Raw genomic sequence first — 23,941 nt, 5'->3', positions numbered from 1 at the left:
GTGTTTTATTTAGTGGTGGGCATAGATAAAAAAATTTTTTTAATCTAGATTAATCTAACTGTAATCTTGGAATTAATCTAGATTAAAATGGCTCATTTGAATTCTGCCGAAGGCATTCAGAATACGTGTACCACCCAAATAAAATAATGACTAAAAGTAAGTCTTTTAGAACGGGTTTCTCAAGCTAGGTGGTGTATTAGACTAGGAGCTCATCTCCTGTTTCCAAAATGCATCACAAACTGCTTGAAAAAGCTGTAAATGAATTCCACATTGCACAAGGTGCAAACAAGTTTACACTTGTTTCACACATACTCTTATTTTTTTACACACCCATGTTAACAGATTCCATTGTTCACACGGTTGCGGTCCATCAGTGCGTTCCAGGAGCGATGCGTCTGCCGCAGTGCAGCGATCGTTTACGGATTATGTGTGAAACATGCGTGCTTCTTGTTGAGGTTTCCATTGGGAAGCTTTTTTTTTTTTAAATTCCTGAAGCAAACCTGGTAATTTCACAAACTAAGCTTGATGACGTCAGCAACCTGTCTGACAGATGTAAATCTTCTAAGTAGCTGTGCGTGCAAACTGCCATCGTTAATCTTGCAGAGACGGCGAGCTTGAGCGGGGAGCTCTTTGGCATGAGTGAGCAGGAGTAAGTATTCTGATTAATTATTTTGTATAGTATTTTAAAATGTAACGCCAGTACGCCATATTAAGTTAATTGCCTGTGAGCTTCTCCTCCTGTCTGTACAGTAATGCGACAGAGAGTCGAGTGGTTATGACGCAATCGTCAGCCTATTTTTACAAAAACTGTTTCTATGGGGCCATAATGTAACATAGAAGGTAACGGAGCCCTTTATACATTGTCGTGTATCTTTAGAAATAAATAATGGACAAACGGAGTCTTTAAATGCCTCAGATGTAAAGTTATTCGCTGTCAAAGTGACGCCAAAATGAATGGGAGTCAATGGGAATGCTAACGCAAGGGAAGTTCTGCTACAAGATGGCGGCACCCTGCCGACTTCAACTTCCGGTCGACTTCCTTGCCACCTGATACATACAGGTTTAAAGACTCGTTCTCGCCCCCTACAGATTCGGATAGGTATACATCTGCACTAAAATATCAAGGTGAAAGTCATCATAGCTCGCCTAGTATTGACCCAGCTCTCAACACAACTAACGGCCCACCACTAGTTTTATTTTTATTTGTTCATTCAAATTTTTTGAATTCTCCTGCTTAATATTATGAGACCTGAAAATAAAACACTTTATTTTTATTTGTGTATTATGTGAATGTGTAATGTGTAACTTATACTTTGTTCTAACAATCCCCCCAACCATCACCCACCAAATTACCATAATTTCCTGAATCGCATGCCATGATATATATATATATATATATATATATATATATATATATATATATATATATATATATATGCAACATACCATAAAAATGTTGTCAGATATAAAGAGTTGTCAGGTTCAGGTTACTCCATGGGCAGTAAAAAATAGGAAAAAACTAAAACTAACCTAATTATATTTCAGCTAAATTATAAGCATCTAAGATCCATATAGAAATACACTTCCTGTATATTATGCAAATCGAACCAAATACTTTGTGTTATAAATTTGTGATGCTTATCCACCATGGGGCTGTCATGAGCTGTTAAATTATAAACCAAGGGCTGATTGTAGTCCCAGCTTATCCCTTATAATAATAATAAAAAAATTGGTAAGAGGTAAAGGTACCCTCGCTCTTTATTGTCGCAGACTTTATTTTACACCCGGAGGCAAGTTAAATCCCAATGGGAGTAGTTCACTTACTAGGAGAGAGAAACATAATCATAGGAATATCTGGGTGTTCCCTATTTTGCTGGTTTAGGATGTCTCAGGTGATGAGATGGGTCATTATGCTTTGTACCAGGAAAGACAAAGTGTTGTAACTTGGGCAGAAGTGTCCGTAAGGAAGTTAAGTCGCACACCTTCCGAATCCTGAGAAGGACACGCTAAATCTGTGTACTAATGTCCGCCTTATAGGACAACCAGCCGTCAGTGAGATATGCTGTAAGTACTGATTTCAATTGATCATTTTGCTTGTCAGGTTCCTTTACAGTAAAAGTGAAATTTGTTGGCTTGTTTCTGTAAAAGTGCTGATCACTGAATCTGTCGAATAAGATTTAGAATTGATCTCTCATGATTCCTTTTAAGAGTAAAATTACAGAATTGAGCAAATAACAGTTTACTCTAATCATACAATGATTCCAGATGATACACTTGAGCTATTTGTATTCTGGATGTGTATGTTCTGAAAGCTGAGAAAACTCAATTTGATATATTGTTGTGGACAGTCTGAAAGATTAAAAAATATACATATTGCAATTATCCTAAACTTGGGTAAAAAGGGATAATTTCAATTCCAATCTGTAATGGTAAATATTTATTTTGGGTTATGATGTTCAGCTATGATGTGATGTTGAGAAGGATATTCTTTCCAGTAAATTCTAGATGTAATTTGATTCGGATGCACCTCATGGATTTCTATACAGTAGATTCCATCAGACAGACAATGACTGAATCTGACCCACATGGAAGTAAAACATTCAGCACGTAACCCAGTCAGAGATCTGGGTTTATTGTCATCATTTTTCCTATTCAGGACATTATCCATGTTGACTTCAGAAACTTGAGAAACTCTTTGTTTCACACTTTTCTCAATGATTCCAGTCATTATTTGTAACAGAACATTCCAAAAATCAAGTCAATGAATCAGTACAACTTTAGGGATCCGTGCTATAATCAGAAATGCTATAATCTTGAAATTCACTTTGTAAAGTAAAAGCAGAGAAAGTTGACAATGGATATCGGAGATGACAAAATGATAGTATACACTAAATGACTTCTTCTAGAGAACGATTTGTTTCTTTGAGTCTAATAAAGTTATTTTTTGGTGGAATGAGTATCGTACGTTCTTTTGAGCATGTCCATCCCTTTTGGGACTCATGAATTGAGACTTAGAACAAAGTAATCACAATCCCTCTGTTTTTGTTATGGGAAAACTGGTTCAACTTGATACATGTAACTCTATAGATGTAAAGATATACACGCATATAAGTAACCGGTAGGAATTCACCTAATTACAGTAAGAATAACTTCCTATTTAGTGAGTCATAATCATAGAAAAGACCATAGATCATAGAAAATTCACAAATAGAGCTTTGCTGCAAAATAATTACATTTAACAAAAACAGGTTTTGCATTTTCTGAGGAAAGAGCTTTGGATCCAATTAAATTTGAGCAAAACAATGACTCATTGGTAACTGCCACCGTCTCAAAGGCATATAGAGTCTTAACCTAACAGTGAATAAAGTGAAACATTTTTTTCTTCATATTTGTTTACCTTCTCTTGCAGGAGTCTTCTGCTGTATCTGCTATGCCTGTGTACTGGGTTCAGGTACACAACTGCAGGTCAGTAACATGATCAAGATCAGAGTGCTCTATGATTGATCAACTCACAGTACAGAATACAGTCATTTTTTTTTTGCCAGACTTACCCAACTCTTATCCATTCTGTCTACACAGCTGCGGATCTCAGTGACTGTGCAGCTGCAGGGACTATATGCCACACCAATGCAGACTGCTTCAAAACACGTGATGATAAGTTTCTCTGCATGTGCCGAATGGGGTACAGGGGCACTGGAGTACAATGCCAGGACATTGATGAGTGTACAACTGGTCTACACAGCTGTCATGTAAAAGCAGTCTGCAGTAACACTCTGGGCAGTTATACCTGTTTATGTCAAAATGGTTATTCTGGTGATGGTTTCCAATGCCAAGATATCAATGAGTGTCAAACTAATAACGGTGGCTGCCATGTTAATGCACTTTGCACCAACAGAGATGGAGGAAGAGACTGCAGTTGCAGGTCTGGTTTCACTGGAAATGGATTTCAGTGCACTGATGATGATGAGTGCGCAAGACCAGGAATCTGCCACTGGCATGCCACGTGCACCAACAACCCTGGCTCCTATGTGTGCACATGCAGTGCAGGCTACAAAGGCAATGGAAATTATCTCTGCCTTGACGTTGATGAGTGTTCAGAGACTCCTGGTGTGTGCTCCGCTTTCTTTGGGTATAAAGGTTGCAAGAACCTGCCAGGATCTTACACCTGCCTCTGCAACAGTGGTTACCAAAGCAACGGACAGACATGTGTGGACATCAATGAATGTGAAATAAACACCTGCAGCTCATTTGCTGAATGCACAAACTTACCAGGTTCATATCGTTGTACCTGTCCTGAGGGATTTGTTGGAAATGGCTTGGCGTGCGTAGACATTAATGAGTGTGACAGAAGGAACAGTTGTGACCCCAACGCAATATGTACCAATTTGCTAGGAAGCTACGAATGCTCTTGCCGTGCTGGGTTCCTGGGCACGGGTACAAAGTGTACTGACATTGACGAATGTACCACCAATAACATTTGTCCAGCCAATGCTGCATGTGTCAACACTCCAGGCTCATTCTTCTGTGACTGTGGTCCAGGCTACAGCTTTAATCAAACCCAGTGTGTGGATGTGGATGAATGTGCCACAAGACATTGCAGTGCTTATGCCTCTTGTGAAAACTTACCTGGTTCATTCATCTGCGCATGTCTAACTGGTTTCGAAGGTGATGGGTTAGTATGCGAGGATGTAGATGAGTGTGCCAAAGAAAGGCGTTGCCATGTTAATGCACTCTGTATTAATGTACCAGGAAAATACAACTGCAGCTGTATGGTGGGATACACAGGCGATGGTGTGTTGCAGTGCACAGATGTGAATGAATGTCTTCTTGATAACGGTGGCTGTAGAAACAGAGCAACATGTGTCAATAGTAGGGGGTCTTTCTCATGCAACTGCCCCTCAGGCTTTCAGCTAGTCAATCGTACCACCTGCCAGGACATAGATGAATGCCAGCTACCTGAAAAGGCATGTGGCATCAATGAGCAGTGCTCAAACATGGAAGGGTCATATTCATGCCAGTGTAAAGCAGGCTTCAGTCGAATCACTGATAATTTAGACTGCTCTGATATTAATGAATGTGAACAGCAGAAACCTTGTCATCAGAATGCCACATGCAAGAATTTAGAAGGTTCCTTCTCATGTACCTGCAATCCCGGCTTCTCAGGAAATGGCATAACATGTGAGGATATAAATGAATGTGCAATTAAGGAGACGTGCCATCTACATGCCAACTGCTACAATTATCCTGGTGATTTCTTGTGCATTTGCCACCAGGGCTTTACAGGAGATGGTTCCACCTGTACAGACGTGGATGAATGTGTCCTTTCAAATAATACTTGCCCAGACATCTCTGTGTGTGTCAATTCCCCTGGAGCATATGTCTGTTCTTGTCTGAACGGCACAGTAGCATACAACAACACTTGTGTCCTCCCCAGTCGTGAATGTGATCCTGCCTGCCATCCACATGGACTGTGTCATCCTTCAACTTCAGAGTATCAGTGTGTGTGTGATGTGGGATTCGAAGGTGATGGACTCACTTGCTCAGATATCAATGAATGTGAAGAGAATGTGTGCCCAAAGAAAGAGACGCAATGTGTCAATAAACCAGGATCCTTTGATTGCATTTGCAAAGTGGGTTACACTCTTAATGGAACGGAATGCATAGGTACGTGCAGTTCACATGCATTAATAAAAAATAATAATAATAATAATTTATATTTGCATAAGCCAATTTCCTGGGTTCAGTTAGCAAGGCAATGGCATAATTATTTCAATCTTTTTTTCTCACATTACTCTTTTTCCAAACTTTCAGATCTGGATGAATGTGAATCTGGAGCCAATAACTGCAGCAAGTTTGCACAGTGTGTCAACACAATTGGCAGTCATCTGTGTTCCTGTCTCAACGGCTACACTGGTGATGGAAAAAACTGCTCTGGTAAGCCTTTCTTCCATTTCAAAATTCATATTTACACCTCTTTGCTTGCTTGAGGATTCTCTTCTCAGTCTTTTAGGGATTTTTTTTTACCTGACCCTGTCCCATTTTGGATGACTTATAGACATTAATGAGTGCCAATCCCAACACGGAGGATGCCACCCAGCTGCCAGCTGCATTAACTCCCCTGGCTCCTACAAGTGTACCTGTCCCTTTGGCATGACCGGATCTGGGTTTGATTGCCAAGATGTGGACGAGTGTACTGAAAACTCAACTTTGCCTCATAACTGCAGCCTTCTTGCCATGTGCAACAACACAGAGGGGTCCTACATTTGCAAGTGCATGGAGGGATACCAAGGAAATGGGTTTACTTGTGAGGATGTGGATGAGTGTTTGCCACCCTCAATTTGTGGGAACAACATGACCTGCCAAAACTTTCCGGGAACATATACATGCACATGCACCCTTGGTGTAGTCTATGAATTGGGTACCTGTGTGAATGAGAAGGACTGTAAGAATGTAACCAATGCATGCAACACCCATGCCGAGTGCAAAAACATCCGTGGGTCAAACTATTGCTCCTGCATTAAAGGTTTTTTTGGGAATGGTAGAGAATGTCAGGATATAGATGAATGTACACAAACAGGAGCTTGCCCAGAGTTGTCCCACTGTTTCAATACAGCAGGGTCCTTTCATTGTGACTGCTGGGAAGGTTACCAGTACCACGGGGCAAACTGTGTAGACATAAATGAGTGCAGTGTAGGAAACTTTACTTGCCCAGACAACAGCACCTGCCACAATACCAAGGGAGGGTATAATTGTTCATGTAACAATGGTTTCCTTTACACTAACAACTCTCTGTGTTTGGATGTTGATGAATGTGCCACAGGGAAAGCACAGTGCCCAAATGCCTCCAACTGCCAAAACACAGCGGGATGGTATTTCTGTGAATGCTGGGATGGGTATACAGGCAATCAGACTGTCTGTGAGGATGTTGATGAATGCCTGAACAATTCTACATGTTCAGACCACAGTGTCTGTGTCAACACTGAAGGTTCATTCCTGTGCCTTTGTGATCATGGATTCTCCTCTAATGGTACCAGTAGTACCCAATGTGAGGATATAGATGAGTGCTCAAACCCAGAGTTTGGCACACTCTGCACTAATGGAACTTGCATTAACACAATTGGCTCATTTTACTGTGCTTGTGATATGGGATTTGGAAGCAATGGCAATAGGTGTCTTGACATAGATGAGTGTTCAGGATCAAAGAATGAATCCATATGTCAACCTCAATCTACATGTATCAATTTCCCTGGGTCTTATAAATGTAACTGCAACTTGGGTTACTTTCTAAACAGAACAGAGTGTCAAGACATTGATGAATGCCTAGCAGCTGACCCTCCCTGCACTGCCAATGCTGTTTGTGTAAACACAGCAGGTTCTTTCCAGTGTCCATGTGCATCTGGTTTTGAGGCTCAGGGTCCAAAGTGTACAGATATAAACGAATGCCTTTTGAACAGGATGTGTCGTCCCGATCAGGTATGCATCAATAAACCTGGATCATACCAGTGCTCTTGTCCACCAGGACATCGTGAGGAAAATGGTACATGCATCGACAATAATGAATGTGCAAATAACTCTACGTGCCACTCCTTGGCAAGATGCTGGAACACAGTGGGATCTTTTACTTGCCAGTGTCGCTTAGGTTACACTGGAAATGGGACATACTGTAAAGACATTGATGAGTGCTCCCAATCATCCTTACGTTGCCACAAGTCAAGCCAATGCATCAACACCCCTGGATCTTATGTATGTGTATGTGCACCAGGTCTTATTTCACTAGGGTCTCTTTGTGTGGACCTGGATGAATGTCAGTCCAATAGGGGTGGATGCCATCCTGCTGCCACATGCTACAACTCTGTAGGTGGTTTTCAGTGCCAGTGTGGCAATGGATGGGATGCATCAACCAGAAATGGGCGTGGAATGGATGGATGCATAGACCGAAATGAGTGTCTCTCACCTTCCATGTGTTATAGCAACAGAACATGCACCAATTTAATAGGATCTTACAGCTGTGCCTGCTCTACCGGAGATAACCTCTGCCCACAGCTGCCGCCAATGGGTGGGGTATTATATTACCATCATGAACACAACATTTCTATATAAAATAAGCCCTCTATATTCAATGTATTCTCATTCTTTCTCTGTCTTGTTGTGTCTCTCTCTGACGTTTGCTATTTTGGTGCTAAAAAAACTTTGGTGCAAGTAAATGATGCACACTCTCATGACTAGAGATTCCAGTCATACCTTAAACTTGATCAACTTAAATTTACCTTAAACTTATTTTCCAGACAGAGATTTCCAACATGTTATGTTGTGTACTGGTCAACTTAATCAAGCATGGGAAATGCCCATGCTAACCAGCCAAACCTTGACCCCATGGGGTGCATCTGTTTTTATATATTTTCACAGAAAGTGACCTGTATCCATTTGGAGAGGAAGTAGGTGATGCTGGGTTGCCAAAGACAGAGGCAGATGGAAATTCTCCATACATCACTCCTCCTGCAGGCTTTCCATTCATGGACAAAATATATGAGCGACTGTTTGTAAGCATGCACACTGTTCATGTTTTAATAGCAATTTAATGGTGAGCGGCATAATATATCCAAAATATCCTAAATTATATACCGTAAACCACTTTTTTTAGGAAACTCTGTGGCTACTTACATTTAGGCTTACTTCTGTTTATATTTTAAAGTTTTTTTTTTTGACAAATTAATCCTTTTCAGTTTTCAGATAATGGCTTGGTGCAGTTCCAGTCAGTCAGTGAGAATGAGAAACTGTTGCTCCCTGCTCCATTCCCAGGGGGTTTCGATGGTAAAGAGGGCCAGCCGATGCTGGCTGTGTTCTGGGACGATGCTGACCTCACCCTTGGTAATGGAAAACTGCTATACCAGGTTAGCAATGCTAATAAATAATGCAACGTTTTGTGGCCTTGCTTCTACTATGATTTTTTAAATTTGTTTTATTATTATTATTATTGTATTGTATTAATAATAAAAAAAATATTATTTTGGAAGTTCTATGATTTGTTGACCTGGTTATATAGGTACTATGCCAGTAATATAATTACTGTTTTTAAACAGATTTCACAAACATTTAACCTGTCTGCCATTACTCCACCACAAAAATTACATTTTGTCATTCACTTACCCCATGTCGTTCCAAACCCATAAATCCTTCGTTCGTCTATAGATGTTTTGGATGAAAACCGGTAGGCTTGAGACTGTCCCATAAACTGTCAAATAAATAACTCAATGCTCTTCATACTTAAATTGTGTTCTGTAACCGAACAATGCTTTTACGATTTTGGAACGATCTGCGGGTAAGTGAATAATGACAAAATGTTCATTTTGGGATGGAGTATCCCTTTAAGTAAAACTTTCCTTTTTTGTAGTATAACTAAATAATTTTGTGGTAAATACCTTGAAGGAAACTTTTAATATTCTCCATTTCTGTCCAACAGGAATACAGTCTCCTTAATATTTCTGATATCTATGCTGAGGCAATATTTCAGAGAACAGCAAACGATGTTAGCAAATTTGAGACTCAAAGAGGCAAACCCCCCTTTTCCCCCTCCTGGATATTAAAAATCACATGGGATCATGTTTTGCCCGTGTCCTATCAAAAGATCAACTTCTCTGAGGTGAGTGTTAGATGAATGAATGGAACCAGAGCAACAGTAGTTAAGAATGATGAATACTGCAAGCATCACTATTAATTTTAATAATATTGTTCATAATAAGAGTTAGTAATTTGAACAAACTAATCCTAAGTATAAAACTTTAGCATGTAACTCATCCTCCACCATGTGTACTGCAGGCTTTGGTTGATGGTGTGCTATTACTTCATGTTCCATTATATTTCTGTTTATTTTCTATTAGACTTATTATTTTTGCCTGGAAGATGATACAATTGGCCATACCATATCTAGGAGTTGTAATATGGGGATAAGGGGACAGACTCTTATGACTTGGGTCTCATCTTACACAATATGAAAGATACATCCTTTCTCTTACTAGATATTTATGGCCTTGGTGTAGTGTTGCTGTCCACACCCAAACCCCCACCCTGTCCTTGTTCGTATTGTTAGAAAAATCTTGGGAAGTGTTTTTGAAATGACTGGGAGGCCGTTCATGCAGGACACAATCTTGTTTTCAAAAACAGCTACAAGGAATGGAATGGAACAAACCATGGTAGTCTTGAGACTAAAATACTGGTAGCACTTTATTTTACAGTCCTGTTCCTCATGTACATACTATGTACTTATTATTGTTATTTCAATAACTATGTAATAACTAGGTACTAACCCTAAACCTACCCCTACCCCATGTAGTTACCTTGTTTTACCAGAACTTTCTTAGATAAATACACTGTAAGTACACTATAAATACATGTAAATACACGTACTGTAAAATAAAGTGCAACCAAAATACTTTTATCCTGGCAAGTTGGTCCTGTTTTGAAGGCCTTTTAAATGCTTTTCTAAGCAATAATTATCCTAATGTCCTCCACAGACAAACACCTTTCAGTGCATTCTGACCACAGATGGACTACGTTCATTTGCTCTGCTCCGCTACAGTGACATGAACTGGGGTCCAGGACAGAGGACTAATCATAACGCTCTTATAGGCTACACTGATGGTAAGAGCAACTTTCACAATGAGGTTCCAAAGCCACCGGACAACCTTTTCAAGCCAGGAGGGCGTTATCGTCCCCAGACGGTCATGGGTAACACAGGAAAACTGGGGCAGCTGGTGTATGACTTAACCGGCTCCCCTGAAGCAAGCTCAGACCCTCAGAGGCAATGCCAGGTATGGGCCTTCAATGAGCCCGATCCTAAAGAATGGGCATTAGGACTGGCACCTTGTCCCTGCACACGTGTTCAAGCACAGGAGGACCTGGCTTTTAGCCTTGAGAATCCACCTTCAGAACAGATGGCACAAGTGAGGGATCTGAGAGCTCTTAGGTGGGGTGGCAGCAGAGGCCGTGCCTATCAGTCTATCCTGTTTAACAAACAGAGGGCAGGAAAGAGATGTGTTTATGATCCAGAGGGCCCCCTACTGGCTGGATACAGTGAACGGTTCTTCACTGAGGACAAGATGCAACTACATATAGGTAAAGCCATTCCAAATGTAATTTATTCTTATGAAGTTTGCAGAAGCATTGTAAGTTGAACCTGTTACCACGTGTCACCTGATCTTTTATTTCATGCTGTCTTTATTACTAGACAAGGATCTTTTACCCTTCCAGTGGTGCTGTGTTCAGTCCCCTCTGTGTGACATGTACTTGGCAAAAAGACCACTAGATCGATGCCAAGGTTACAGTTGGAATAGCTCTGACAGCAGTATACCTGGGAACAGGGGAGCACCAGGCATTGGTAAGAGATCTAGGTCTCACCAACTCCCTTATTTACTGTATGACTACCAGCAGTGTAAATATTTGTTTTGAAAACAATTTGATTTCATTCGGATTTCTAACTCAAGCAAAGCATCAAGAAATCTGAAATTCGTTCACAATTTGGTGAATTATTATGGGGCGATTTAAAGTTATTTTCAAATAGTGGAGCACAACTCTGGAACTAGATTGTGGATCCAAGTCTGGCGGATTTAAACATCTGAACGTATGTGAAGAATTGTACATTCTTGTGTGGCCAGTAAATGATAAATGAGTGATATTAATATGTTATACTACTGTAATAAATAAATAAAACAAATATTTTTTGGAGTACATTTTACAAAAAGTACTATTTCAGTCTTTCTACTTCAAAATTCACATTCAGTATGTATTTACCAATTCTTCATAAGTATGAGTGAAATTTACTAGCAATTTCTGAGTGAAAATTTTAAGTGAATTCTACACCAAATGTTTTTCAGTGTATGAAGTCTACATAAAATTCAATAAAACCTTAAAAACTAAAATGCTACAGGCATCACAAAATTAAATGTACAGTATGAAATATGGATGTTAAATTCTTAGCTTTGGTAAAGATTTCATTTATTATGAAATTATTAAGGTTTTTAAGATTAACTTAGTTAACAGTAAAGGTCATCTAAATGCAAATAAAGGGCAAATGAGTGTGCATAACTGATATGGTTCTTATATACTGTGTATCATTATCATACATTATGTAATCTATGCATTGCATTTTCTTTATCAGATGTGATCATTTTTACAGCCCTAATCATAACCGCTTGAATTAATATAAAATAAATAATCTGAAGCTCATATTGACAACAATAATCTTTAAAGAGTCTCTGTTGCACTTTCTGCATTCATCCAGGCATGGCATATGGCAGTCTCCACTTTATTACCTTTGACGGGAGTGAGTATACCTACAAAGGCTTGGGGGACTACGTTATAGTCCGTCTCTCCTCCAGCACGGGATCAAACATCTTCACCCTGCAGGGACAAACAGCAGTTCTAGTGGTCAACAAGCAGCCCAAACTGGTGCCTGCTCTGGTACGATTAGCCGCCTACTATCAGGGAGCTGGAAAGGTGAGTCTGACATCTCAGATAAAATACTATGTAGATCTATGTGCATAAATGAGTGTTTCTACAATGTAAAGGTTGATAAATGGTTTCTCGAAAGGTGGAGTGGCAATGTGCCGAATCTGGTGATGGACTTAAGGTCTTGGTTAATGATGAGGTCGTTCCTGTGGCTGTTGGTAAGAAGATTTTCAAGGTTTAACATGCTCAAGCAAAGAAATAATGATGTTGTCCTCCTATTTACAACACTAGTCTAAGAAAACCTTCTCCTTTATTATTACTGTTTCACATATTTTAGAATAATTATTCATCATACTAATAAAATAACACATACTATAAGCATCCTGTTGTTTTATTTTTATTTTTTATTGAAAATGTTCCATGCTCTTGTTCAGTGCTTTTTCTCTTTTTCTCGATCCAATACAACTCATCCATTTAAGTCGTAGTTTTGTAAAGAATTTCATATGTACAAACCGCCTTTGAATGGTTGTATATAAAACCTTGCTGAAAAAATAAATTATAAACAGACTTAAAAGACTAAACGCAATGTTTTGAAAGGCATTACATCTTGACTGTGTCTGATTATTAGTAGTTTGTGACCATTAAGAACTGTGTTGTACAGTATGTATATATTAATGTTTGTAGAATGAATTTGATCACGACTACATTTGCCATGTTGCCATAGTCGGGGGAACCTACCAGCTCCCCTGTGGCCTCATGGGATAGTATCGATTTAGTCTCATTCAAAGATGTGCACTTCAGAATATCGTGTTAAAAACTACATCATCTGTGCAAATCAGCAACTTTTTTATGAATACTGTAATTTCAGACATACTGTATTGCTCCTTTCACATGCTGTTTTTTTGCCTACTGTTTAGTACCCATTTGTTTGCAATATAATTATTATAAAATAATAATTGCAAACATGAAATTTACTTTACATTATATTATTTATATTATTACATACCAGGGTGGTATTTTCTCAATTTCCTCTGATGTAACCGCGCGGCCTTTGCTGTTTTGACAGGAGTGGTGCACGTAAATGAGCAGGGTTTTGCGGTGCGCTGTAGCTCTGTGAGCCGCTGCGCGGTGGTGTACGGCGAGGGCCTGAACGTGATCGTGTGGAGAGGTAATGCTGGGAGGCTGAGCGCTCTGGTGGAGGTCCCGCAGAGGTTCTACAACCGTACACTGGGTTTACTGGGACACTGGAGCTCCAACAGGACAGACGACTTCCTGCTTTCCAATGGCCGTATGGTAGCTTCTCTAAATAACAACGTCCCCTCTGAACAGAGTCTGCTTCCCTTTGGACAGTCATGTGCGTGCACTCTTCAGCTGGGTTCAGTTGCCTATTAGTGAGAAAATGATAAATGTTGTAGAAACTGCTGTAACTCTTTATTTTAAGGTCCAGTTCTCACAATTAAACAGTTGCTTTGTAGCTTGCATATTACTAGTATATTGGCTGTTTATTAGTACTTAAAAAAGCACATATCACTGCTTTATTCTGCATAAACATATTCTACATTCCTTAATCCAACTCTATACCTAAACTTAGCAACTACCTTATTACTATTAATAATCAGCGATTTTGGATTTTGTTCAGGGAAAACTCTTTTTAATAGTTACTTGTAAATGTGTGTTACCGAAACTGCAACTCGATAAAAATGTAAGAATAATAGGCTACCCTTGTAAAAAAGAAGTGTGCTTAATTGTACTAAAATGTGTACTTATAGTGTACTATATTTCTTTTCTTTAAAAAAAAAAAAACTGCACTTGCAGATAATATGATATAAACAAAATGAAACCTTTTCATTTCAAGTGTATTTGAATACAGGAATCACATTTGATATTTCAGTTTACAATAAATGTTTGCCAGTACATTCAGCAGTACATATTAACCATATTTCAAAGACAAGTGATTGTAGAAGTATAGATTGTAGAAGATCAAAGAAGCAAATATGAAATTAAATAGAAATATGTATCTAAGCCCTACTTATAGGTCAAAAAATACACTTTTAAGTTCAACTAATTCCCTTTAATATAAATTTAAACTAAAGTACATTTTCATTTAATTCTAAATTACATTTAATTTAAAAGTTTCCTTATGTGTACTTTTTCATAAGGGTATGTATTTACCATTATTATGAACTGGCATCCTTTGATCAAATAGTCTGAAAGAAATATGTACAGGATACTTGTAAGAATCAAATAATTTCCTACTGGATAAATAATTAATAATAATTAATTGAACTGTTTCTAAATTATGTGGGGTGCGGGGGGGCTTTATTCCTTTAAGATTTCTTCACTGGTCACTGTATTTATCGTTTCTTCTGTGTCTGATTGTTGTGCACAGGGGCTGTTCCTGTTCCTGAGAGTCTTCTGCTGTCCGGACCTCCTAGTGCTCCGTTCAGTCCTGTCATGACAGAGCAGCTGATGTCCTCAGTGAGCCCAGACGAGCTGGCCAGACACAATCAGACCTGCCAGGGCAGCATGCAGTGTGTGCATGACATCCTGGCCACAGGAAACACAAACCTCGGCCAGGATGTCCAGAAAGACCAGCAGCAACTTCAGAGCCGAGTACAAATCTATGGTTAGCCGGTCATCCACATCCTTCATCTAATGCACTAAAATATCTTGACCTAAATTAAGACTTAAATAAACTAAAAATACACTACTGTTCAAAAGCTTTGGGCCAGTAAAATAATTTTATGTTTTTGAACTCTCATTTTGTCTCTTATGCTCATCAAGGCTGCTTTATTTATTATAATTATTATTATTTATTTTTTTAAATACAAAATTATTGTGTGCAATAATTGTGACTGCTAAAATATTCCTCTAAGTAGTCACAGTATAATTGTTCACTCAATCACTCACTCGCTGTCTCTAGGATATTTTAACAGCTCCCTCCCTTTGCTTTTGCTTGTGTTCAACAGGGAACCTGCCGCCCATTGTGGCAGAGCCATTTGTTATCACGTGTAGAGTCAATAGCACAGTTAGAGTTCAGTTCAAGGCTCAGGATCCAAACAGAGACCAAATCACCTTCTCGCTGGGCTTACCACGCTCTCCACGGGTCACCATCGGCAGCAGTAAGATTTACTGCAAAGCATCCTATTTATAAACTTAGCCTGCTTACAATAATCCTCTGTGAACGACAAAGCCTGAAATACTAATGGCATGCCGTACATTGTGGTGCATTAATTTTTCACAATTGGTTCCTTTGTGCCCTGAAGGTGATGGTATCCTTGTGTGGACCCCTTCTGGTATCCAGCCAGTCAATCTGACAGTTCAAGTGAGCGATCAGACATCCAGTTCTGTGATCACCCCTGTTCTGCAGCTCTGTAACTGTATGAATGGAGGAAGCTGCCAGTACAACAGTGTGGTGGAGAACCATCTGCAGGGAAAGTTTCAGGTGAACACGCAGAGAAACTTTAGATGGAAATTGCGTGTGATGATATCACCAGTTGGGAAAATACAGTAAATCTACAAAAATACAGTAATACTGTAATTTAAAAGATATATTTTTTTCAATTTGAATACATTTTAAAATGTCATTTATTAATGTGACGTTAAAGCTGAATTTTCAGCATCATTGCTCCAGTCTTCAGTGTCACATGATCCTTCAGAAATCGTTTTTATATACTGATTTGCCACTCAGCAAACATTTCTTATTATCACCAATGCTGAAAATTTGTAATATAAATATCTCATTTATTTATGTGATTTAATGCTGAATGCTTACTTGCCGAATAAAAGTATCAATAACTTTTTTTTTTAAATGTAATGTCACAAAACTGTAATGTATATTAGTATATATAATAAAAAACTGATCAGTTAATTAGTATAGTGCAAAATATAAAAAAAAGAATACCTTTTAATGCATTTTAATTTAATAATTTAAATGAATTACATTTTATTAGCTACAGCTTTATTTAGAACGTACAAGTCACAAGGGAACTTTATGTTAATCAGTGTTCATTTGTGTTCAGTTGTGTACAGTGGTGTTGTGTATAATGGCATTTAGTGCTTCTTGAATATACACAAACATGTTTTTCTGTTGGTCTACATCTAGGTTGTAGGATGTCTTTGTCCAGTGGGTTTCAGTGGCAAGTACTGTGATAACAGAGCAGATGTGTGTAAAGGCAAGCCCTGTTTTCCTGGTGTGGAATGCATGAGACAGAGAGAAGGAGACCTCTTCACATGTGGACTGTGCCCTCCTCCGACTGTATATCAGGGCAAACAAGGATACAAGTGCTTTGAAAATGGTCAGTAGTTATTTAAAAGGCACACTTATTTTGCTATTTTTCATTGCAACAGCTTTATATGCAAATTTTAGAGCCGTTATAGTCATATAACTATAATTTGTCTAACCATGTCCCACAGACTTCTGCCTCCCTCCATTCCCCTTCCCCTGTCATGAGATGGCAGACTGCACCAGCACCGGCTACAATTACACATGTAAATGTAAACATGGCTACAGTGGCGATGGAAAAGTGTGCGAAGGTATGCAACAAGAATGCACAAGCTAAAAGTCACTCTCTGAGGCACACTTGCAGTCACGCATGCTTTATTTCACTAACAGATATTGATGAGTGTCTGGACCCCTCAGCCTGTCCAAATGCTAAATATGAATGTGTGAACAAGCCAGGATCAGTGCGCTGCTCTTGCCGTTATCAGAAGACCAGAGACACTGACGGCTGTGGTAAGTGGTTTTACTTTCACAACTAATCAACACAACTTAACATTTACTGTACACAGGTAACTAACTGAAGAAACAAGGATTTCGAATGTTTGAATCGATTAAACCAATTGCTTTATAACACGATTGACAGTTTTATTTATTTTTGGGTTTTATTTCTCTTTTTTTCTGTTTAATTTTTTTAGGTGAATCTGCTAATCCAACAGGTGAGACTTTATTTAATTGCTTTGAATGACAAAGGTTTCATTATGGCGTGATTTGTTAAAATTTTTCCAACTTAGTACAGGATAAGTTGTAATGTTTAATGTACACATTTTACTTGGCTGCGTACACCTCTGTAAACAAACTCTGTAAAACAAGATCTGTGTCATTGACAGTGTATGGCACTGACTATAGATAATCTTGACTCATGTAAAACTGTTGACCTAACACTTTCAATCTGTTGCATGTTTTAATATGCTGGTAGTGAAACTTGCATCCCCATTTACAGTCTATATTGGGATCTGCAACCCTACTGACCAGACAACACCAAATTAAAATATAGCTACGAAAAGCAATTAAAGAGGTCATATGATACGATTTAAAATTTTTCTTTTTCTTTGGAGTGTTACAAGCTTTTGGTGAATAAAGAAGATCTGTGAAGCTGCAAAGACTAAAGTCTCAAATCCAAAGAGATATTCGTTATAAAAGTTGAGACTCGTCCACGCCCCCCGAAACGGCCCGTTCAAACAAGCCCCCCACATCTCTACGTCACTTCCCACATGTGGGAAGATTTGCATAACGCCACCCAGATGTTCACGCAAAGAAAGAACGCATACCTTTTATTTTCGTTGTAGTATTGTTTTTGCCGTCGCCATGTCGTATAGACGCTGCGTGTTTTACTGTGAAGTGAAACTACTTTGCTTGGCCTTCCAAAAGAGGATATCTGCTTCGTCATGCCTGGAGCTGATCTGTGCTGGTTGCTGAGGAAATACATCCACTTTGCACTGTGTGTGACGCTGGGACGTTTTGCCTTCCAAAAGAAAACACGACTTGAAATCATGTTTATATCATGTTTCTAATGGGTTTTATGTTTTTGTCACGTCGCTCCGGCCACACAAGGCATCACAATATGTTAAGAGGCGTAACATTTCCATTACACGTTTGAGGCATTCGGCCAATCACAATGCGCTGGATAGCTGGCCAATCACAGCACACCTCACTTTTCAGAGAGATGAGCCATGTAAAAAAATCGACGTGTTTCAGGAGGCGGGGCATAGAGGAGAAATAATAATCTACAGTATGTGGAAAATAATGTGTTTTTTCACCTTAAACTGCATTAACATATTTCATTACACCAAATACACAAAATAATGTTCTTTTTAGCAGTGTCATATGACCCCTTGAGATGAATGAGGAGCAAGTATGGCAAGGAAGATCAGACTAAATAAAACAATGAGTAATTAAAGACAGCTTAAGGTAATTTTACTCAAACTGGGCTAAAAAATAATTTAAAAAATCAAACTTAGCTAAAGTCAATCATTAGTAATTTAATTTAATTGTTTGTGGTCAGTGTGAAGTGACAATGGCACACATAAAGTTTGATGTCAGCATGTCAAAGCTTGTCAGAGATGAGCCTCAGATGCAGTATGGCATCGTGCCATAAAATTTGTTTCATCAGCTTGAATTCTGAAGATGTTCTGAACCAAGTTTGGTGAAAATTGGACCAATGGAGGAGTACGAAAAAATAGCCAAATATGGCAAAATTGGCATCAATATTACAAGGTATCTATCAAGACAAGTCTCATGGCAATATACAAAACTTTTAAAAAGTTATTAATGTTTTTTTTTATATATATATATATATATATATATATATATATATGTTTTGACCACAAGGAACATTTGAGTACCTTATGGGGCATGGTGCCGATAACACATTCCAAGTTTCAGAATAATACCCCAGTATTTTCTTAAAATATAGTTTTTTTTTTCACAATTCAAAATGGCCAGCATGTAAAAATGTTACTGTGCTGAAACTGTGCAGGTAACCTCAGATAATGTTTATCATAACACACCCCAAGATTGGTCTGAATTCGCTAAAGCATTACGGAGATATAGCCTCACATCCTCTTCGGTGAGCTCTTCGACAAATCGTTTGACTGATCATTTGAATTCAATGTTTTTAAGTCTAAATCAGACAAATGGTCTACAAGGAGTTTGAATGGTGATGTTAGTGGTGGTGCTAACTATCTGTAGTTCATGTTCAGACTGTCCTTTATATCTGTGCCAAGTTTCATAACTTTTACCATTAAAGAAGAAGAAGAAGAACACTACCAGATAGACAGTGAAAACTGCCCCCACATCCTCACTTGAAAATTGTACCCTGGATTTCATATTTTTCTTTTTTAGGATGGAATGTTTTTAATGTGTCTATTGGATGGGGAAAGCAAACATCAGCACAAGGACTCAGTAAGGTCAGTGCATGAATCTGAGATGTGAAAATGTCAGATAAATTCAGACATGGCATGTCATTAACACTACAGGTCACATTAACTTCTGCATTCTCTACAGCTGCAGGAGATCCTGTCAATGGGTTTCCAGAACAAGTTCTACAACGCCACTGCTATAGCTCCTGATTCAGCATCAGCAGGTGGGCAGAATGAGTACAGGATCAATGTGTCCAGTGACACGCCGCACTGGTATGTCATGGACTATCTGACCCGAGTCAGTCAGTACTACAGCATCCGTTCAGCCTTTGTGGACGGTAAGAAAATGTCCTATATATTTTATTTTCACTTAATACATGACTCAGTGTAATGCTTGACTTTGATTGGCCAATAACAGATTTACATATAATCAAAAGTGTGTGTGTGATCAAATGCAAAGCACTTTGAATTACCATTGTGTATGAAATGTGCTATATAAATAAACTTGCCTTGCCTTGCATACACTAAGACATTAACCTCTAGTTCCACTGTGCCTATGTATTCTTAAGTTCCACTTCTTGTCTTTAGAATTTGTATTTCTTGTTTTCTTTAGACCTTGATGAATGTAAGACAAATGAGGCTCCGTGTTCAAAAACAGCCCAGTGTGTCAACACCTACGGGGGCTACAGGTGTGTGTGCAATGGCACCGATCTGAAGGAAGATTCACAGTCATGCGGATCAGGTAAGAGCATCGCCAGAAAAACAGTGTTCATGCTCTGCGAGTCTGGTCTGTACATTTTTCATAAATAATAATAATAATAATAATAATAATTCTCCTCCACCTCAGACTGGAACAACCGCACAGACGTGTCAGGTGCTCAGACTATGGATAAGAAATCACTCATTTTGGGGCTGGTTCTGGGCATTGGTATCCCCCTCCTGTTGCTGCTGTTGCTGGCGGCCCTCGCCTGCTTCTGCTGCTGCTCACGCAAGAAAACCATCTCTGGGGAGTGAGTGTCCTGATCACACATACAGTGACATTAACAGTATCTACTGTAGATGATTAGATGTGTAGCATAGATCTTAACTCTCTCTCTCTCTCTTTCTCTCTCCATCAAGTATTCCTCATCTGCTGCCCGAGTACATTCAGGAGCAGTTCAACCCTCCGTTCAACTTTGAAGACCCGTCTCTGCACTACTACACCCACGTCAGCCCGCGTGTCCTTGATAACCTCACACCTCAGCAGACGCGCCGGTATCGATAACACAGGCCCTGTGCGGTTCATGCAGCACCAGTGCAGATGTACATTTGTGTTTCAAATTTATCTCAAAATGATACTATTTATATTTAGTCATGTGTGAAAGTGAAGGAGTGCCAGACACATGCAAAAGAAACATGGAGCGATTGCCTCAGTTATTTGAAGATACTAACTCTTACGAAGAAAATAATGTGCATATGCAGTGTTCTCAACAAATTTTAACAAAGTTATAAGTTTGCACGCATTAGTTGCATTTCTCTGCCAATGAAAACAAAGCTATTCTTTAAACATGTTAATGCAAAAGTAGAAATATTTGAGAACCAGTTGCAGCTATTCCTGGAAATATTGTTTAATTTGAGAAAATTTGGCATGTTTTAGGTCCACTCAAAATTGTATTAGCTCTGAGTGCATTATAGTAATAAAAATAGTGGTAAAATGTGCTCTAATGTTTTGAAATAATGTCAAATACCAAAAAAATATGGTTCTATAAAACATTTCCCCCCTTAGTTTTATGGGTGTGCAGTATGGCATTCTTCAAGGAATTTGAAATATTAAAATCTTACACACAAGTGAGTTGTTTCTCTGGTCAGAATTATCCTCTTGAAAGCAAAGCAGCTAAATGTGTGTACAGTATGTTGTCTATAAGCAAACATATGGCCCCATCAAACCCACTCAAACACTTTGTCTTAAAATACTTAGCAATGGTTATGATATTTCTATACCCACTATACTTTTTCCTCAAATACAATACAATAAAATAAAACTTCTAGATGCTAGATATTTCCTTTTTCAAACCAAATGTGTGAGGAAACATGATTTCTACAGCATGCAGTGTGTTCTAAAAGCATGAGAGCACCAGTGAATATATTTCTACTTTTCATTCTTTTCTAATATAAATTAAATGAGTAGTTTTTATTTCAAATTGTATTACTAGCATAACAATCTTAGTAAAATTTATTTTTTGTTAATGTCTTAAATTAATACTTGGATTCTGCTACATCAGGGTTTCCAGTAAAATAATAAGCAGCACAACTGTTTTCAACACTGATAATAATAAGAAATGTTTCTTGAGGATCAATCAGCATATTAGATTGATTTTGAAGGATCATGTGACACTGAAGACTTGACTAATGATGCTGAAAATTCAGCTTTGGAATAAATTACATTTTATATGCATGGCTGCTGGTCTCAGACATTCACCACTGTAAATGGTTGCATGTTGTTTTCTCAGAATAAATGTTTAAATATTAGTGTTGTTGAAGTGCACTGTTTACTTTTCACCACTGGGAGGCAGCAGCATCTTTCTGTGATGTGGAAAGCAGACAGTCAATCACAAGAGTGTGTGTGTGTCTGTGTGTGTGTGTGTGTGGCGCCTGCAAGATGAGCTCATCAGTGTTGTTTGCAGCACTGCAGAGGAAGGCCCACACAGGGAGAGGGGGTCAAGGGCAGGGCAGCAGCATACATACACTTTCCTTTCTCCCTCCCTTTATAGGAAGCACTTTTCTTTCTGTTTAAAAACCCTGCGGCCTATTTCTTAATTAACACCCTCATTCTGGCTTTAGGATTGAAATCTAGGTGTTAATGCATAGTGCAGTTCTTTTGTGTCACAAAGCAGATATGGACTTTTCAGAAATGTGTTCAACATATTTCACACTCATCAAAATAAAGGTGGTTTTTGTAGCAAGAACCATTTCTGGTTCCACAAAGAACCTTTCAGTGAGCAGTTCTTTGAAAAAAAAAAGAACCATTTTTTACATTATCTGGATGATTAGATGCTACAGTAGATCTTAACTCTCTCTCTTTCTCTCTCCATCAAGTATTCCTCATCTGCTGCCCGAGTACATTCAGGAGCAGTTCAACCCTCCGTTCAACTTTGAAGACCCGTCTCTGCACTACTACACCCACGTCAGCCCGCGTGTCCTTGATAACCTCACACCTCAGCAGACGCGCCGGTATCGATAACACAGGCCCTGTGCGGTTCATGCAGCACCAGTGCAGATGTACATTTGTGTTTCAAATTTATCTCAATATGATACTATTTATATTTTAAAAGAGCTGCTGACTTGTAGTCATGTGTGAAAGTGAAGTGAAGTGAGCGCCAGACACATGCAAAAGAAACATGAAGTGATATGTGAGCCACAAGTTCTGCTGACGTTTTGCCTCTGTTATAACTCATGTGGAGAAACTAATGTGCATATGCAGTGTATGCGTTACAGTAATAAAAATAGTGGTAAAATGTGCTCTAATATTATGAAATAATGTCAAATTATCTTAGATTGTTGGTGTAATATGGCATTCTTCAAGGAATCTGAAGTAACGGACAAAATTTTACACATAAGTGAAATGTTTCTCTGGTCAGAATTATCCTCTTGACAACAAAACAACTAAATGTGTGTACAGTATGTTGTCTAGAAGAAAATATATAAAATACTTAGCAAGGTTATGATATTTCTATACCCACTGCTTCTTTCCTCAAATAAAGTAAAATAAAAACCATCAGTGCCATGGGATCAGTTTGAATTCAAATCAAATGCATTTATCCATCTTTTATATTTAAGGTCTCTGAGACCCCAAACAAAACTTATATGTTTCCTTGAAGGTTGTTTGAAGTGAGAACTACTTGGTTCTTCAATTTTAAATATGATTTTTGAGCCTATAATAAACCCTTGGGGTCTCAGAGACCACAAAAACTACAGGAGCTTCTCACTTTCACAAGAGCAGAAATATTTTTTCTTTTACATGTAAATCTGTCATTGTATTGTATAACTTGAGAGGTGTAACCTGGGTTGACGGTATCTTCCAGCTTTTCAGGTTTCCTGGAAACAAATGGCTTCTATACACAACTCTTTATTTCCATTCAGATAAGACTCGATGTGTCTTGTTGACACCCATTCTCTCTTGTTCCATTTATGGTGACATTGTTTAATGGCATGAGGTTATGTCACCTGGGGATCAAAACTGAGGCCTAGTCGAGCCACACAAAAGCAGTAAACTCTTAAAAGAAAGAGCAATTGGCTGCCCTTATGGTCCTGCCATTAGACTCTGCACTTTGCATGTGTTTATCTCCCAGCAATAAAACTATAAAGTTTAGGAGGTGAA

General features: G+C 38.6%; 1 protein-coding gene across 2 annotated transcripts; it reads left to right on the top strand.

Moving 5' to 3' along the window:
• Positions 1 to 1,962: 1,962 nt before the first annotated feature.
• LOC113113031 (fibrillin-2) lies at positions 1,963 to 23,332 on the top strand. 2 transcript variants are annotated; one of them, XM_026279136.1, is made up of 26 exons: positions 1,963 to 2,064; positions 3,410 to 3,465; positions 3,580 to 5,664; positions 5,812 to 5,934; positions 6,056 to 8,056; positions 8,407 to 8,540; positions 8,724 to 8,891; positions 9,461 to 9,640; positions 10,512 to 11,112; positions 11,225 to 11,374; positions 12,278 to 12,492; positions 12,587 to 12,662; positions 13,511 to 13,798; positions 14,834 to 15,070; positions 15,414 to 15,566; positions 15,711 to 15,889; positions 16,550 to 16,742; positions 16,861 to 16,980; positions 17,060 to 17,179; positions 17,362 to 17,382; positions 19,568 to 19,632; positions 19,730 to 19,922; positions 20,198 to 20,326; positions 20,432 to 20,594; positions 20,704 to 20,838; positions 22,660 to 23,332. In XM_026279136.1, exons 1-26 carry the CDS (start codon positions 2,060 to 2,062, stop codon positions 22,802 to 22,804), a joined length of 7,935 nt encoding a protein of 2,644 aa, XP_026134921.1. In that variant the 5' UTR covers positions 1,963 to 2,059; the 3' UTR covers positions 22,805 to 23,332. The 2 variants fall into 2 exon arrangements, with proteins under 2 accessions (XP_026134921.1, XP_026134922.1); XM_026279137.1 differs by having other exon boundaries at positions 20,704 to 20,886; positions 22,660 to 22,793.
• Positions 23,333 to 23,941: the final 609 nt, after the last annotated feature.

This window comes from Carassius auratus, chromosome 13 (assembly GCF_003368295.1).
Source record: "Carassius auratus strain Wakin chromosome 13, ASM336829v1, whole genome shotgun sequence".
Lineage (NCBI taxonomy): Eukaryota > Metazoa > Chordata > Actinopteri > Cypriniformes > Cyprinidae > Carassius > Carassius auratus.
Note: the sequence above shows the minus strand (reverse complement) of the source record. Positions and strands in the feature narration are given on the sequence as shown.